Source organism: Phacochoerus africanus, chromosome 3 (assembly GCF_016906955.1).
Source record: "Phacochoerus africanus isolate WHEZ1 chromosome 3, ROS_Pafr_v1, whole genome shotgun sequence".
NCBI classification, from domain to species: Eukaryota; Metazoa; Chordata; class Mammalia; order Artiodactyla; family Suidae; genus Phacochoerus; species Phacochoerus africanus.
The window spans coordinates 133,494,532-133,512,965 of record NC_062546.1 but is presented as its reverse complement, the minus strand read 5'-3'; the positions used below and the strand labels follow the sequence as shown (position 1 = coordinate 133,512,965).

Genomic DNA, 18,434 nt, shown 5'->3' with positions numbered 1-18,434 from the left:
AAACAAGGAATTAACAATTTCTCAACAAGAATGTGAACATTTTAATATAAATTAATAAAATGGATAGTCCTTAAAGGGTTTTAGATTTGCTCCCTTTAAAGACACACTTTTCTTTAGCAAGCGTAGTTTGAAAAATAATTTTAAAATTCAGAGTGACCTACCAGTTGTACTAAAATGTCACCAGATCTGGTATCATCTGTCCATCAGGTTAAAGAACACATGAATTTTATAAATTTCCCCAAAATGTGATTTATTTTATCCAAGAACAAAGAACACATTAATGATCACAACATAAGTAACTTTTTTAATATTTAACTAATTTCATCATGTAGCTATACAAATAGTAAAAATTAAAACAATGTCTATTATTAAAAAAAACCAGGCACTCAAGTGTTTAAATAATCCTACTGGTGCTTTTATCACTGAGCAACAAATGTCTTGGGTTTGATATTTACTCAGATGTTTATCTTCCCTGCAATCATGGGTTTATTCAAAAAGGACACCTATAGCATAAATAATCTAAATTTTAAAATGAAAACCCATAAACATTTGACATCACCAAATTCAATAGATCTAGCCAGAAATCCAAGCAATGAGCTTAGATATTTGAAAAAGACATAAATTATTATGCAATTCTGTAAGTCACATATAATTTGGAATTATGGTAATAAACACTGTAAACATGAAGACAATGAACTACAGTTTTTGTACAGAATGATCTTTTAAAAGGTGATAAGAAAGTTACACTATAAGTTTATGAAAAAAGCCAAATACTGTGACACTGAATTTTTCAATAAATGATCTTGAGCTAAGTTTGCAATCAAGTATATAGTATTACAGACCCCAAATTACCACACAGAACTTGATATGTCTGTTTTCCAATGCGTCTTAAGTCTCCACAATAAAGTGTGAATTAAGATGCCGGAGGAAATCCCCCCTGGATGTAATGGATGGTGGGAAAACTGCTTGACAGAATTCACATACTCGAGGTATATGCAGTTCTGAGCCTGTGCCACTTAGTACCGATAAGTCACTGTCTTGATTAGGAAAGGGCTTCCAAACGGGCTGCAGGAAACAAATAAACAAAAACATCTTCTGTTATTTGTATTTAAAATCAACTTGCACTGAATTTCAAATTCAAATATTTTGAATGGGTTATGTGCATATAATATGAAATTCCCTGATATGAAAGCAAATTACCTTTCCATAGGATTAGCATGAGGACATGACTCAATTCTTTTTCATAAAGGGCATAACTTAACTTAGACTAAGAATCACTTAAAATACACATTCATGCACTTTATCTTCACACATTAAAAAATCTTCCAGCTTTGATACTACCATGTTTTAATACCTGTTATTACAATGGCAATAATTTTGGAGCAACAGTCAGTAGTCGAGACTTTTACAAAATTAAATTCTATCTTTTCTATCTTACATTGAAAACCTTAGGTTATAAGAAATTTATTAATATGGAGCACACTAGACATGATGTGTGTGCACATGCATTTGGATCAACAGCAATTTAAATTTTACTTTAAGCAAATACACAATGAAGAACTCATATAAAAATGTTCTAATTTTTGAAAATGCATTTTCTTTAAAGGATGAAACAAATGCTATTGATCAGTTGTTTTTTAAACAAAATCTAACATCATTCAACAAAATCCAACATCCGATGCATTCTTTCGACTTCTTATGTATGCTTCTGTTACAGTGCATAGTTTGGCCTTTTTAACCCTTTCTTGTGGCTAAATAAAGTGAGGTCTGTCAATAGTTGTCCAATTAAAGAATTACGGAAAAGCATAATTCAACAGAACTACCTCCATTATTATAAGCAGCATATACAATTATTATTTAAAAAAAACCCAAAACATCTAGAATGGTAAGAATAAAACATTTAGTTCAAGAATAGGTGCTCAATAAATGTTGAATGGAGTATCTCGTTTTCCTGAAATGTTGTAAACCAAATTTTTGAAATTTGCATTTTTATCTTGACATAGCTAAATTCTGACACTTTGAAGAAAATCGCCTCAAAAAGCCAACTTAGAGACCCCTTTGAGTTCTTATTACTAATATGTTTTTAAAGTAACGGCTCTAATCCAACTCCTGTTACAGCATTAGTTTTCATTCCCTTAACCAATCTCTTTCATCCTAGTTAACCAATCATTACATAAACAGTATATTACTAATTGAAGCATTTGGGTTTCACGACATCACTGTCTTCTTATAAACATTTTACTGGACAGCTGTGTACAGTTGGTGTAAATATACAAAGTCTGTCTAAGCACCAAGATACATTCAAATATCAGTACAGAGGGCTTATAATAACACTGACTCATTTCTTTTTGTGAGAAGTGGCATTTTATTACAAATAACAGTAATATTTAAAATACATACTCGAAATTTGGGGTAAAATAATTTTCTTTAGAAAAAGCTTTCTTCCATGATAAAAGAAAAGCAGTATTAACTGTGAGCATATAACAGAGTTAACGAGATTTAAATTTTAGTGTTGGCAGTTTTGTTTAAAACGTACAATTTATTAATCTGCACCATTCTCATGGGAAATTGATATGGATATAAATAAAAAATTACTCCATTAAAGATACTTTAAGATCTATAAAATCGTAACAAATAGATTCAGAAGCAATTTAACTTCTAAATTTGAAAGGCAATCTTCTACTGCCAATTTATCTTCAAAGTCCATACTTATCTTTCTCTATTAGGAGCTATTCGGTCAGATTTGATCTTTTCATAGAATTCAGTTGGGATCCCAATCACTGACTCAGCAAAAGTAGGAAGAAAAGAAAATCACATAGACTAAAGGTAAACAGATATACTTTAGACTTGACTATGCTAGCTGAATGTATAAAAATGATGTTAACTAGTAATGACTGATATAAAAGTAAAAATTTGAAACATACAATCAAAATTTCATGTCCTTTTATTATCAAAAACCCAAGAATTTTGTGTTTCTCATAGTAGCTTTATTAAAACAAATAAAACAACAAAAATCCATTTAAGAAATATTCTTTCAATCCTAAACTGTAACATGGCCTTCAAAGCAAACGAATTTCTTTGCCTTTCCTGCCAAAATATCAATTATCTAACCTTATGCCCCGTGTCTTGTGACAGCTCAACACCAATTCTCCTGCATTTTTTAAGCTGAATACTTTTCCATTAAGTTGTAATCACATACCAGCTGTTTCCCTTGCTGTAGCATAGAAAGCAAATGCACAATGCAGGGTGCCATCTACTGAAACATGAATGCACAGACCAGTAAAAGAACAAGCAAGAGATATAATGGATAAAAAAGTAAAAGTAACAAGCATTAGAACTGATGTAGTTCACAGCTCCACAGGAATTCTACTTGCAATAAATGAAATTGTTTAATTTGTTTCATTAATTAGTAACTATAACTGTGATTATGATGTGAAACAAGGTACAGTGTAGAAATAAGTGAGTTCACGATTAAAGCTTATTGTCAGAGATGCCTACTTTTCTTCACTGCTAAAATACACCACAGCTTGACTATTGCCTTCTTTGTGTAATGATTTAAAAATCTATAATCTATAAAAGTACTTATAAAGCCAAAGCATATTAATCAAGTTGGTAGTTTTTTTTTTGTAAATTAAGTATCTCAAATTTAATAAATTCTCAAAAGAGAAATCAAATGAATGTTTTCAAGTTATATTAGACAGACACCTGTACCAATCTGTGTTTTTTACAAGCTTATGTTTATTGTAGCAATTATATATTTTTCATTTGCCTTCAGGCATTAAAAACCCCTTTTTTTTCAAACCTAAAGAATCGCTCTGTAATAGAACCTGAGTAAACGGGAGGGTAGGGATGGATTGGGGTGGGGGTTGGGGGGAGCTGTAAGTAGTCTGCAAGCTTTAGAAATACTCAAGTTTTTGATTAAAATCATACATATGTAGAGAATATTTTAAAAATATATTAGGCTATGTACAGCACCAGATTAGAAAACAAAACCAAAAATCAAACCCTACAGATCTATGTACTGTAAAGCTAAGAATAGAAGCAATATTTGAAAGACAGTTCACTTATTTTGAGAAAGAGACGTATACAATGTGATTATGTACATGCATTCTTCTAAAGATAAATATGACATACACAAAATTTTGATAAAACCATCTCCTTCACAGAATGAAATTTAATAAAGAATTCTATTATAACACTAATGCTGAGTACAAAGCTTTGAATAAAGGACACTAGATATAGTTAAGGTTTATATGTATTTTTAAATGTGCCATAAATTTTCAAGTATTTTATAATAGAACTTCACTATATAGCTTTTATAATTTCATGTCATTTATTATAGGACTTGGGTCTTTTTTTTTTTTTTTAACTGAAAGCTTAACTTTGGCTAGTCATTAATTTAAAAAAGATGTATGATAACCTGAAAGAGATGCGTATCAGTGCATGCATGGCAAAATGTGTGTTCACACATAATATATTTGTTAATGCAAAACAGTTACCTGCTCTGGTCCTCGGATAGCTTCTCCTGGGGAATTGAGTGAAGGAAAAGGTGCATCAGACCGGTCCTGAAGTGGGAATGTATTTACATATAATGCATTATGGTCTCCAGGTGACAAACACAAAGCTCTATCCGGAGCTGTCCTGATACAAGTATTTACATGATTTGAGGGTTTTGTTTTGTCAGTTGTTTTAAGGTTTTGCATAGCTGAAGCTATGGAGTCAATCCCCTGAATTTCTGTTTTAACAAAGTTTCCCGGGTTGTCTCTGGGCTCCATATTAAATTTATCCTGGCATACAGCCTCAGATGTGGCAGGACCAAGGACAGTGGGTCTTTCTGGAGTGCTGTGTAAGAAAGCAGAGTCACTGTCTGTAGGTGGAAACTTGACATTGAATTTAGAAAGTGATTCAAAAGAGGTATCTTCCTCATCTTGGCCCAATCCTCTTGGTGTGACAGATGTGACGCACGGTGCAACTCTATTTATATCATCTTTAGCCTGAGGCTTAAACAGCACTTCTTGTTTATCTGTTTTATCCGTACACTGTACAGGCACAGAGCACTGTGTCTCTGCAGGGAAAAAGACACAAAAGGAAAACAGTTGCATTTCAATCATTCTTAAAAGTCTGAATGTTCAATTAATTAGCTTTGGATAGATGAGTATTATTTTTTTCTATTGGTTTTTATAGCAATTGAAGACAACCGGAATTCTTTGCATTCGCTACCATCTTACACGGAAACATTAGCAGTTTCTGCATCGGGTGAATTGGTGAATTGGAACACAGCTTATTAGTCACAGTTTAACTACTTTGTCTTTTCTTAGGTCTTGTGCTATAAGCTTTATGTCTTGTTCACAGTTACACTGCTCTACACTTAAAAAACATTTACTTGTAGTGTATACTTTTAAACATTTTGTCAGTAATGGAAACTGCACCGTGAGCTTGCTTAGACAAGGAAGTTATTAAAAAGGAAAAATCTTTACCAGGCATATATATATATATGCAGATAACATATAGGCATACACACACACACACACACACACACACACACACACAGGTTAAGAATCTATATGAATTAGGTCATTTACTCCAAATAAATATCTTTGTGTGACAAAGCAGATCGCCAATCAGCTTAGCCATTGTCTACTCTCAATAATCTATGTGAAGGAGTGTGGTGGTGGGTGTTGGGAGAGAGAAGACTGTGGAGGCAGAATAAGATTTTAAGATGTTCAGAAAACCATATGTGAATATAGGATTTTTCTCATTAAAAAAAAAGGCTTTGTTGATAACAGGTAGATACCAGGACCTCCACTGCTCATTAATCTAGAAGCTACTTATCCAACAAATTCAGCTCTCTAGGACATAGAGAAATTAAGTAAACAGTGTTTTTGAGGAGTCAGACTTAAGAACCACAAGGCCTACAGATGATTTTTTGCTCTTATTCTCATTTTAATCTAACAAGCTTGGTGATGCCTTCCTAGTTCAGAGCTGATTAGAAGCAACAAACAACAAGGTAAAAGGATATGAGTTGTTGAAAACAGAGATATCAGTAAGAGCTGAAAGCATGAAGAAGACAAGAAAAACAAGAAAGCAGATATAAGAACTTGGAAAACACTAGTTTCGTGTAGGGCAAATAAGGGCTACTTTTTTCAAGGCAAACAATGGTCAATGATGATACCAAGACATTAGAAAAAGCTAAATTATGCTCCACATTGTTACTTCAAGAAGGCAGTGAGGTTGCTGGTTGGTAATGTGTATATTTTGTCATTAAACTGACAAATGGTAAACATTTTTTTGAAAATTAGCACTTTAAAAAGGTCATCATTGGTGAAGCTGTACATTAACCAATGATGCTGATTTAAGCAGACAAGGTATACAGAGCACCACACACAGTGTCTGTCCAGGTTAGTAGGCACTTAACAAATGTCAGTTCTTTTCCCTTCCTCTGGGCTTTGCAATCTCATGACACCTTTCTCTCTTTTGTCATAGAACATTCCAATACAAGATGTTTTCTGTTTGGACATGATTATAGTACAATGCAAACAGCTTTTTTGGTTCACCCTGTTATATATCTACTGCCTCTCTTTAGTACATACCATCTTCTCTTATTGGATTATTACAGCAGCCTTTGAACTGCTTCCTTGCCACTAAATTTCTTTCATATCCACTCTATTAGACAATAGAGTGGTTTTCAACCACTGCTTTCCCCCGACCCTGCCTTAGTTTTTCTAAAGTATAAATTGTTAATAAATGTTACTTTCCTAATAAAACCTTTTCATGGCTCTCCAAGACCTTTAGCCCTAAAACTCATGTAAAACTGTTCATGCTTGGCCCTTGATCATCTCTCCATGCTCTCCTCTTTCACCATACCTGTTCTACTCCTTACTGCAGCTATAATGGATTTGGTACAGCTGTCCAAATAACCATGCTTTCTTACCTGGGGGCCTTTGCACATGCTATGCAGACTGCCCAAACCATTCCCTTCCATTACTCTTTGCCTGACTCTCATCTGTCCTTCACTTCTTGGCTTAGATATTAATTTCTCCGAATGCTTTCTCTGACTTCCCAAGACTGGTTTAGGCAGGACTCTTGGGTGCCCTAAGGACTAAGCATTCAGCATTGCAAACATTCCCTTCCATTACTCTTTGCCTGACTCTCTCTCATCTGTCCTTCACTTCTTGGCTTAGATATTAATTTCTCTGGATGCTTTCTCTGGCTTCCCAAGACTGGTTTAGGCAGGACTCTTGGGTGCCCTAAGGACTAAGCATTCAGCATTGCATTTGCGAACATAGTTTCCTCCCATTAAGAGTAGATTTCTTGAGGTCCTAAACTATATTTTGTTTCCCACTTATCTCCAGTGTTCTTCTCAGTGCCTGCACACAGTATGTCCTCAATAAATGCATTATGAATGACTATGCATTCTTTTTCCCACAGAGCCTAGTACAGTCATCTATATTTATTAGCTCATCTGTCTGTGACTAGGAGTGGTACAGTAATTGAAACCAAACTCAACTGTCTAGCAGGCTTTCTTTGTCCTCTGAGGTTCTTAAAGTCCATTAACTCTCAAATAGTTGTTTTTCCTGGTAGTAGGTTTAAGGGTGGCAGGATATTCTAGGAAACAGTAGTTTCTTTGTAGATTACAATTACTAATTGCAAATAAATCAGGAAAACCGACTGTTGAGGTAACCAAATTCTCTAACACCCGAGGAGGAAACACTTATCAAAATGTTCTCAATAGGAGAAGAGGGTGAATGCTAAGAATCTGCTGCTGCTGCTAATAACAACCATTAACATTAATAGCACTTCTACGTGCCACACACTTATAATCATTTAATATTTAAAATCATCGCCTGGTAGGCACTATATTATCCTCACTTTACATGTGAAAAAATTGAGACATGGAGGGGTTAATTCCAAGGCTGCACAGCTAATGAATGAATGGTACATCTACAATTGGAACCCAGGCAGCCTAACTCTAGAGCCTGTGCTCTAAACCGTTATGCTAAATGGAACATGCTGATTTCTATGTTATAGAGAAGAGTCTCTAAAATGACAGAAATGTGCTTTGAATTTCTTTTCCAGTAGTAGCTTGATCCCCCTTATGAACAAAATATGGAAAACCCAAACAGGTATAATAAAGCATATATTTTCTGTCAAATAGCTAGATGGCATACCTCTAGTACATTAAAATAATCTTCTGAATTAATCTCCTCAAGCAATGAGTTACTATTTAGACTACTTCTCAGCTTAATTACCTTGTGTATTGACAGAAGAAAAAGATATGATGGTTGTTTTAACCTCTAATCCTACATCCTTCCCTCTTGATCTCCACTGAAATATGACCCTGCTTTATGGACCAAACAGTACCTTTTTTGAAGCGAAATTTGTTTAATATGTACTTTCTCTTTATCCTTTCTCAAGGCTATATGTGAATGAAAAGAATAAAAATTACAAGGAAATGTACAATTTTACTAACTCAGCAACTCATGAATTATATCCATTTACCTACAAGTAAAAAATAAAATTTTAACAAAAAACATAGGGGATAATAATGTTAAATATACTCTTTCCAGCTGTATTGTGCAAATCACATTTAAAACAGTTCCTTCAGACGTTACCGCTGTGGCACAACGAGTTAAGAATATGACATTGCCACATTCGATCCCTGGCCCAGAACTTCCATATGCTGTGGTGTGGTCATAAACAAAAAACTAGTTTCTTTATATCTGTATTCAGTGTAAAGTTCACCTCTAAAAAACCTAAGTAGGCATCCTTTTCCAAAATTCTTTTCTTTCTTCCCCTTTGATCTACCATTGTTAGAAGCATAATATTTGATATTTTCGTTGGTTTAGACCTAGTAAAACTTTATGGGATATGTAGCGCAAAAGACCTAAAACATTTCAAGAATAATGGAATAATGTTGTATTTATTATTTGTGACACAGTAAATACAAAACATAAGAATAATGCTAGGAAGCAGTTTTAGTGGGGAAGAAATTGAAATTAAACACTCAGTATTCTACTTGACAGATATATACTCAGATTTAGACCTGTGCAATTTAAAAATGGTCGAAGTATTAAGCCATTGATAATGGGGTAGGTTCTCTGTGTAGCAATGAATATGTCACCATTACAATGTTTTGATAATATGCTGTTCAAAAAACCATGTTTATGAATTCTAGGTATTATGTCTCTATAGCTAGTAGATTTTAAATAGAAATAATTATTTTACTTAAGTATCTAGGGTCTTTAGCCTGAACAAAAGATCAATTTCTCATGAAAATGATAAAAATTAAGTTAGAAAAATTAGCGTTCTCTTGGGGGAAGTAGAGGGAAGGAAGAGGAAGAAATAAATTATGTTTGTCTGCAAAGATTACTCTGCTTCTCCAACACACATTGGTACCTTTTCTGAAAATAAAATGGTCGTAGTAAGCAAAAAGTGAATTTACACTATAAGATGATTTTTAAATAGCCTAAGCTATAAGAGCTCTAAGAAACAGAAAGTGATCTTTAATTAAAGGAGTGTTAGTCAGTACTACTGCAACATCTTTCGGAGTGAAAACTGTAAATCACATCTCTTGGGAATTGTATGCAGAATATCTCAAATCACAGGGTAAAAGAGAATTTATCATTATAAATGATCAGTTCACCTTCCTTTTGTTTACGGAAGTGCTTGGTAGCCAGATTCAACCCCAGTATTTTGCTATCATATCAAACTACTGAGCAAACATCAGGAAGCCAATCTGGGGTTTTAGGGAAGGGTGGGACTTTTGAAAAAACACTCTGCAACATATCTATAAAACGGATATTCCTTTTAAGTTATATATATATATAACTATATATATATATTTTTTATTTTTATTTTTATTTTTTTTATTCTATTTTTTGTCTTTTTGCCATTTCTTGGGCCACTCTCACGGCATCTGGAGGTTCCCAGGCTAGGGGTTGAATCGAAGCTGTAGCCACCGGCCTACACCAGAGCCACAGCAACTTGGGATCCGAGCCGTGTTTGCAACCTACACCACAGCTCAGGGCCACGCTGGATCGTTAACCCACTGAGCAAGGCCAGGGATCGAACCCACAACCTCATGGTTCCTAGTTGGATTTGTTAACCGCTGAGCCACGATGGGAACTCCTTAAGTTATATTTTATACTAAATTTGTACTTTGTGCCTCTAACAGAACTGGCCTCATGAAATGTGAAATGTTTATTTCTCAAACCAAATTATAAGAATCTATCCATGGTGTCCAATTAACTTGCAGGAAGAAGCTAAAACAAACCCAATATAATTTTACTTAGGTTATATATGGTAGTGCAGCTTCAGAGTTGCTTACCAATGAATCAATTAATGTTTAATAAGACCACAAATAGCAACTGAAGACTTTGAGAGATCTATCCTATAGTCATTTTTCCAAGTGGGATTTCTCATTATGATGATTAGTAATAATGTCATTCAATTCAATCTATATAGTGCCATACAGAATAAAGAGGGAAAAGGTCAGTAATTACATAATGTAGTACATTACAGAATTTAAACAGTACTTACCTGTTACAAGTGGTGAGAGGCACAGGTTACAGATCCTCAGAACTTAATAGAAATATTTTTACAATAAAAAATAAATCAATTACAACCAATAAAATTAATATTACTGTACATTAAATCAAACCTTACCAGCTGCAGTGGCTGCTACATTAAGTTTGCTTAAATGGTCTTTTTGTGCTTTTGCTAGCATGCATATTCTATGAAATTCTTCTTTCAGATCCCAGAAAGTCTTCTCTACATAACCCCTAAAAATAAATCAGTATTTTAAAATGTAAGGCCATAGCTTCAAATTTTAAAAATCATGATTAAATATACATAGCACTTTTTATTTTTTAAATTTTTATTTATTTTGTCCAGGCCTGCAGCATGTGTGGAAATACCTGAGCCAGGGATCGAACTTGTGCCACAGCTGTGACCCAAGCCACTGCAGTGACAACGGCAGATCCTTAACCTGCTGTGCCACAAAAGAACTACATAGCACCTTTTAATGCAGCACAATGTAGTTACTGAAAGGTTAAAGTTTAAAAAAAAATCATTTATAATTCCTAGAAAATGTTTCCTAAAACAACTTTAATATTTGGAGAGCCAGGCACAAAGTAAGTGACAAATTAAAGTTCTAATACATAAATGTAGTGCAGACTAGCATATCTACTTATTCATATATCACACTTATGCTGGATGTCTCATTCTTACATTAGAAATTTCAATGTATTGACTTTTTGTCCTCTGTAAATATCTTAGATGGAAGAAAATGAAATATTCCTCACTTTGACAAGGTTAACATTAAGATACATCCATATAAAAAAATGTGGCCATAACACTTGTCCTACTAAAATATGAGAACTTCAGAGAATTCAGTTTTTAGACCCATCTCTGCTATTCATTGAATGATTTATTTAGGTCATTTTAGCAGAGAGGAAACTTGAGTTGGTCTCTTCTAGTTTTAAAAGGCTGCTTTTCTCTTACAATTGCTAAAATTTAAAAATATGTACATTAAAATATATTTCAATATTTGTAGAGTTAGAAAAAAAGGGGTACATTACTACCTTTCATGGAATAAAGGAATGCCAAGACTCCCTGGTACAGTTTCTTTTCTTGAGGAAATCTCTTGTCTTCTTACCTTAAAGATATAAAATGATTACCACTTTAAACTGCTTCTAAATCAAATAAGAAAGGGCTAATAGAACACAATGGAAAATTTATCTGCTTCATTGAAAAATAGGTTTAGTTAGCTTATATTTATACACACACACGTATAAAGTACTATATATATATACACACACACACACATTTTTTTTGGCCATGCCCATGGCACATAGAAGTTTCTTAGCCAGGGATCCAACCCAGACCACAGCAGTGACAATGCTGAATCCTTAGCCACTAGACCACCAGGAAACTCCTACAATGGACTTTTTAATTAATTAACATTATTTTATGACGAACCTCTGGCACATGTTAATTTCCTGGGTTGGGGGCTGAACTGAAGCTGCAGCTTGCAGCAACTCCAGATCCTTAAACCACTGAGAGAGGCCAGGGATTGAACCTATATCCTCACAGACACCATGTTGGGTTCTTAACCCACTGAGCTACAAAAGGAACTCTTTTTTAATTTTTTTTTTTTTAAAGGAGAACGTTCAGGGAAAAAGGAAAATGAAGGTAGAAAAATAAGATGAAGACATGAGTATTTCTGGTGACTTCTTCAATTACTATTTGCAGTACTGATAATTCAAGAAATTTCCTCAAATACATATATTGATCAAATTGCCACTCTAATCACAAGCATCTGCCATGATTAGAAACTTCAGGGAAAAAAAAAAAATCCCTCTGTTTACTTCTTTTCCATTATTGGTTAAATATTTAAATCGATCTTTGTATTTTGTTATAGATTCTTTGCTGAGAAATGCAGCTGAATCAGAGGAATAAAGAAAATCAAGTTACAGCTCCTTAGCATTTAACAAGCATTTTAAAGATAGTACAATTATGTATTTAAGCTGCTTTAACACAAGTTCTTGCCTTTCACTCCCACCCTGTGGCTTCAACCGGTATTACATTTATCTGACAGTCAACATGAAAGAACATGGAATAATCTACTGTGCAGTTTAGATTTCAAAAAGAACTTCAATAATACCTAGAAAACTTTGTGTAGCTTTTAAAGCTACAAATTGATAAATTCAAATATCTGAAGAAGTTCTAATATTGTTCAATCATAAATGATAATTCTACCATAGATTATAATCGTAATTATAATTTAACCATAGATTATAATTTATATTATAAATTTTATTACATAAAACTGTGTAGGTCTTATCTAAGTTCAAATTCAAACCAGTGTTTGACTTAGGTGACTTTCAGATTTTATTCAATTAAGGTCAATACAGCTATTTTTAAAGTGGATGATTTTATTCACTGTTTCTTATCTGAGTACATCACCCCTAAAAATCTTGCTTTTTTAAAAGGTTCTTTCAATTTCTTAGGAGTCTTGTTTGTTCTTTAGGTTTTCCCTAAACCAGGATTCAAGGCTCTAGTTTGTTTCTCTTAAAATTAGTTATCTTCTCCATTTTTTTTCAGTTTACTGCTACTATTCCAGCTTTTTCTAAACATTAGCGTTTGCTTAACATCTCTAAAATAGTGTTATCATTAGTAGAATATAATCTTGGCAACCAAAACAGTTTTTTTATTTTATGTATTATGTTGTCGGTTTGAGCTAAAATAAAGATCATTTGCTGCTGCATATTTCTTTCTTATTTTTTTTCTTTTTTGGTCTTTTTGCTATTACTTTGGGCCGCTCCCGCGGCATATGGAGGTTCCCAGGCTAGGGGTCGAATCGGAACTGTAGCCACTGGCCTATGCCAGAACCACAGCAACGCGGTCTGTAACCTACACCACAGCTCACGGCAACGCCGGATCGTTAACCCATTGAGCAAGGGCAGGGACCGAACCCGCAACCTCATGGTTCCTAGTCGGATTCGTTAACCACTGCGCCACGACGGGAACTCCTGCTGCTGCATATTTTTTGTCTGACAAACATTTAGGCCATGTCTTCTGGATTAAAATTGATTTTTAAGCTTTATAAAAGCAATCATATCAGAAGATACTTTCACATTCGAAATTTGTTTTTAAAAAAATGTTAGGCAAGGTTGTTCTTTAGTGTTATGTGCAATTAGAATACTCAATGGATTTTAGTTTTTTAATTTATTATTTATTTATTTGGCTTTTTTGTCTTTTCTAGGGCCACTCCCGCGGCATATGGAGGTTCCCAGGCTAGAGGTCTAGTTGGAGTTGTAGCCAATGGCCTATGCCATAGCCACAGCAATGCCAGCTTCAAGCCACGTCTGCGACCTACACCATAGCTCATGGCAATGCCAGATACTTAACCCACTGATCCCTTAATCCAGGGATTGAACCTGCAACCTCATGGTTCCTAGTTGGATTCGTTAACCACTGTGTCATGACGGGAACTCCCACTCAATGGATTTTAGTGTGGACTAGGAAAAAGTCAACATTTTAAAGCTAAGCAACATTTAGGAAGCTACAACTATGAAAACAAACTCTTACGTTATATTATATTTATATCAATAGCAACAAAATCAGAGAAGATGTGACAATTTAAGATAGTAAATAACAAAACAAGTGATTAATTAAATGGAATGATTAGTCTCTTTTAAGAAATTCTCAACATGAAAAAAAATTTTATTAGGAGCTAGAAAGAACCAAAAATAAGTGCTCTGTAATTTTAGCCTGAAAACGAAGATATAACTACAGGGAGTAGTAATGAAGACTATTTCAGTTTTCTAAATACTGATTTTGACAAAAAATAGAAATGACTGGTTCTACAGTTAAAGAAATCTAAAAACTCAGGTGAGGGCGAGAAGAAAGAGGTGAAGGAGGAGTTCCCGTCATGGTCCAGTGGTTAATAAATCCGACTAAGAACCATGAGGTTTCGGGTTCAATCCCTGGCCTTGCTCAGTGGGTTAAGGATCTGGTGTTGCCGTGAGCTGTGGAGTGTAGGTTGCAGATGCGGCTCGGATCTGGTGTTGCTGTGGCTCTGGCATAGGCCGGCGGCTACGGCTCCGATTCAACCCCTAGCCTGGGAACCTCCATATGCCGTGGGAATGGCAAAAAGACCAAAAAAAAAAAGGTGAAGGAAAAGGTAGAAAAAGAACAATAAATTTTTGTTTGGCGTACCACAATAACTGGTGTTGACTTACTTCTGTGATGTTTAGATTTGATAACTGGTATGGGGGAATGTATCTTGAAAAGATTCCTTGGGTGAATTGATGGGGGTATGCCAATGAAGTATCTAAATGAAGGTCTTCAAGTTTCTTTGGGGTGAGGAATAGCTCTGCTTAAAATTTTTGTTATTATTATTGTTGAAGAAAATCATTACTGATTATACTAACCAATGTACTGTACTATCATTTGCACCAAGTAAATCTATTCCAAATGAAAGTTTTACACCCCTTCATCCCAAGAAAAAATTTGAGACCTTAATATGTCAGTTCAAAAAAAAAAAGGTGGGGGGGAAGTTCTCTGACAGACATTTTAAAGTAGAGTTTTATCCAGAGTAGGTGTAGAATGTTATTATTTTCCATTGTAGCAATTTGACACAACTTTCTGAAAATGATGTTTTTTTTTCCCCAAAGGATTTAAGATTAGTATAGTCAATAGCAACTCCAACACCTTCCCCAGAAACTCAGACTTTCTTTTAAATGCTAAATTATCTTACCTAATGAAGATTACAGTTTGTTGAGCATCCCAAAGAATAAGTAAACATTAGAAGACAGAACTTATATTTTTCTATTTTCAAATATTATCCAGGTGGACCCTGCACCACAGGAAGTTGAAGTTATTGCAACTTCAAATAAGAAAGCAAGAGAACTCTGAATATTTTATTTTAGGAGATTTTAAACATTAAATCATTCAACAAACGAATTTATTTTGAGGTACTAAAACTTAAAATACTTAACATTATAAACTGTTCCAAGTACTAGTTTGGAAATGGCGAACTTGTGGAATGAATACTGAAATAAGAGTTTTACACGTCGTATTTTTCATTTACACTTCCAGTATGGCACTGGAGAAGTCATTCAACTAAATCATTAAGATAAACCCATTTGAAACAGTTGGAAGACGTTGTGAAATGATTCCTTAAATTTCCTCTTATGTAAATTGGGAGAATTTGTTTTAGTGTAAATCAATTTAAGCTTTTCATAGATGCGTATTATATAAAAAAATGTTCTGTTCAAGGCCTAGTTGAATATGTAATGATATTTAAGAAGGAGAAAAAAACAAAAAGTGGCTAATATTTCATTAGTCCAAAACTTTCTTACTCTTACTGCAAAAACAATGGCAAATTTTTTTTTTGTCTTTTTGCCTTTTCTAGGGCCACTCCTGCGACATATGGAGCTTCCCAGGCTAGGGTTGGAATCGGAGCTGTAGCCACTGGCCTACACCACAGCCACAGCAACATGGGATCCAAACCGCATCTGCGACCTACACCACAGCTCACGGCAATGCCAGATCCTTAAGCCACTGAGCAAGGCCAGGGACTGAACCCGCAACCTCACGGTTCCTAGTCAGATTTGTTAACCACTGAGCCACGAAGGGAACTCTGGGAAATGATTTTGTGTTGGAATCTAAAATCTGTTAGATATCAACATTTCTAAGAAAGAAATGTACACTTTCCCCAATGCCTGCCTTTTTAATATTTGCTACTAAAAATGAAAGTACTTTGTTCATTTTATAAATCCACATGAGAAATACAGAAATGATTCACAATAGCCAAGAAACTAATTCAATCTAAATGTCCACTGATGGATTAGTTGATAATGAAAATGTGATATATACGCAATAGAATATTGTATGTGTGTGTGAATAATCAGCCTTGAAAAAGGAGGAAATCATGGAGTTCCCTGGTGGTCTAGTGGTTAAAAACTTGAGTGTTGTCACTGCTGTGGCTTGGGTTTGAACCCTGGCCAGAAACTTCTGCATGCTGCAGGCGCAGCCAAAAAAAAGGGGGTGGGGGAATAAAAAGACAGAAATCCTGTCATTTGAGACAATATGGATGAACCAGGAGGACAATATGTTATGTAAAATAAGAAAAGGCAAGCACAGAAAAACAAATACAGCGTGATCTCACTTATATGTGGCACCTAAAAAAAGTTTAACTCATAGAAGCAGAGCGGAATGGTGATTGCTAGAGTTCCTGTTGTGGCTCAGCAGGTTAAGGATCCAACTAGTATCCATGAGGATGTGGGTTCCATCCCTGGCCTCGCTCACTGGGTTAAGGATCTGGTGTTGCTGTAAGTTTTGGTGTAGGTTGCAGATGAGGCTTGGATCTACTGTTGCTGTGGCTTTGGCATAGGTAGGCAGCTGCAGCTCTGATTCAACCCCTAGCCGGGGAACTTCCATATGCCACAAGTGTAGCCCTAAAAAAAGAAAAAAAAGATTAAAAAAAAAAAAAAAAAGAATGGTAGTTGCCAGGATTTGGGGGAGAGGAAATGGGGAGATGCTGGTCAAAGAGTACAAAGTTTCAGTCATGCAGGACAGATAAGTTCTGGAGGTCTAACGTATAGCATGGCAACTATAGTTAATACTCCTATATTGTATATTTGAAATTTGAACATTTAAAAGTTTAAATCTTAAATGTTTTCACTACAATAAAAAAGAAAAGTAACTGTGAAGTGATGACTATGTTAATTAGATTGACTATGGTAATCATTTCATAATGTATGCACATGTCAAATCATCATGTTGTATATACTGTAAATATATATAATTTTTATTTGTCAACTTATAACTCCATAAAGCTAGGGGAAAAGAAATGCAATAAAAAATTTTAATCAGAATCATGTTTTTTTCTTAAAGATTTTAAGCAACTAAAGTCAGCAAAATTAAATTGAGTTACAGAACTTTTAAAGGTAACTCAATTCAAACTCATTAACACCTATAGGTATATTCTCTCATATGGAAGGAATCTAAACTTTAAAAGTCTAATACTGAATAAAGGATTAAGTTTTCAAGGGTACGTATTTGAATTATAGCAATGACTATGACGTTATTCCAGTTTTCACATCAAAAATTCCCTCTAAAATTCATTTATCACTTAGATTTTTGTTTTTATTTAATTAATTTATTTATTTGGTCTTTTTTTGTCTTTTCTAGGTCTGCATCCGTGGCATATGGAGGTTCCCAGGCTAGGGGTCTTATTGGAGCTGTAGCCACCGGCCTATACCACAGCCACAGCAAAGCCAGATCCCAGCCACATCTGCAACCTACACCACAGCTCACAGCAACGCTGGATCCTTAACCCACTGAGTGAGGCCAGGGATTGAACCCGAAACCTCATGGTTCCTAGTCAGATTCATTTCCGCTGCACCATGACGGGAACTCCTCTCTTAGATTTTTAAAACTCAGAATGAAATGTTAAAAGAGAAACTAAGGCTAAATTTACCAGATTTCCTTTTTCTTTTCTTTTCTTTTTTTTTTTTTTTTGGCCACACCTACAGCATATGGAAGGTCCCAGGCCAGGGATCAAATCCAAATCAGAGGCACAGCAACTCTGGATCCCTAACAATCTGCTGTACTACAGTGGGAACTCCGAATTTACCAGTTTTAGAGATATAAGTTATGGTGAAGTCAAGCACTAAATATGGCTGAATTACGGAGAAAATGAGAAAAGGGCAGAGAAAGGGAAGGGAAGAGATGAAGGTAGTAATAGGAATAGAAAAAAATTACAAGAGATTTGATAAGAATATAAAAGCATAGTAAGTCTGAGGACAAAAGTAATTTTAAGAACTACAAGGAAATTGTATTTATTTGTATCTCACTTATGGCCATGTGAAATATATGGTTCTCTCACTCTCAATAATTGAAAATTCAGAAAGGCAGGAGCACAA

At 34.7% G+C, this 18,434-nt stretch overlaps 1 protein-coding gene across 7 annotated transcripts in view; it reads right to left on the bottom strand.

Annotated features, from left to right (window-relative positions):
- Nucleotides 1-281: 281 nt before the first annotated feature.
- Nucleotides 282-18,434, bottom strand: part of TANK (TRAF family member associated NFKB activator) — a 95,675-nt gene continuing 77,522 nt past the window's right edge. For all 7 annotated transcript variants that reach the window (XM_047772731.1, XM_047772730.1, XM_047772735.1 and 4 more), the window contains exons 5-8: nt 11,583-11,656; nt 10,666-10,781; nt 4,500-5,065; nt 282-1,065 (exon numbers count right to left, since the gene is read on the bottom strand). In XM_047772731.1, coding sequence (XP_047628687.1) covers nt 889-1,065; nt 4,500-5,065; nt 10,666-10,781; nt 11,583-11,656 — 933 coding nt within the window. In that variant the 3' untranslated portion in view covers nt 282-888. The remainder of the gene's footprint in view (nt 1,066-4,499; nt 5,066-10,665; nt 10,782-11,582; nt 11,657-18,434) is intronic.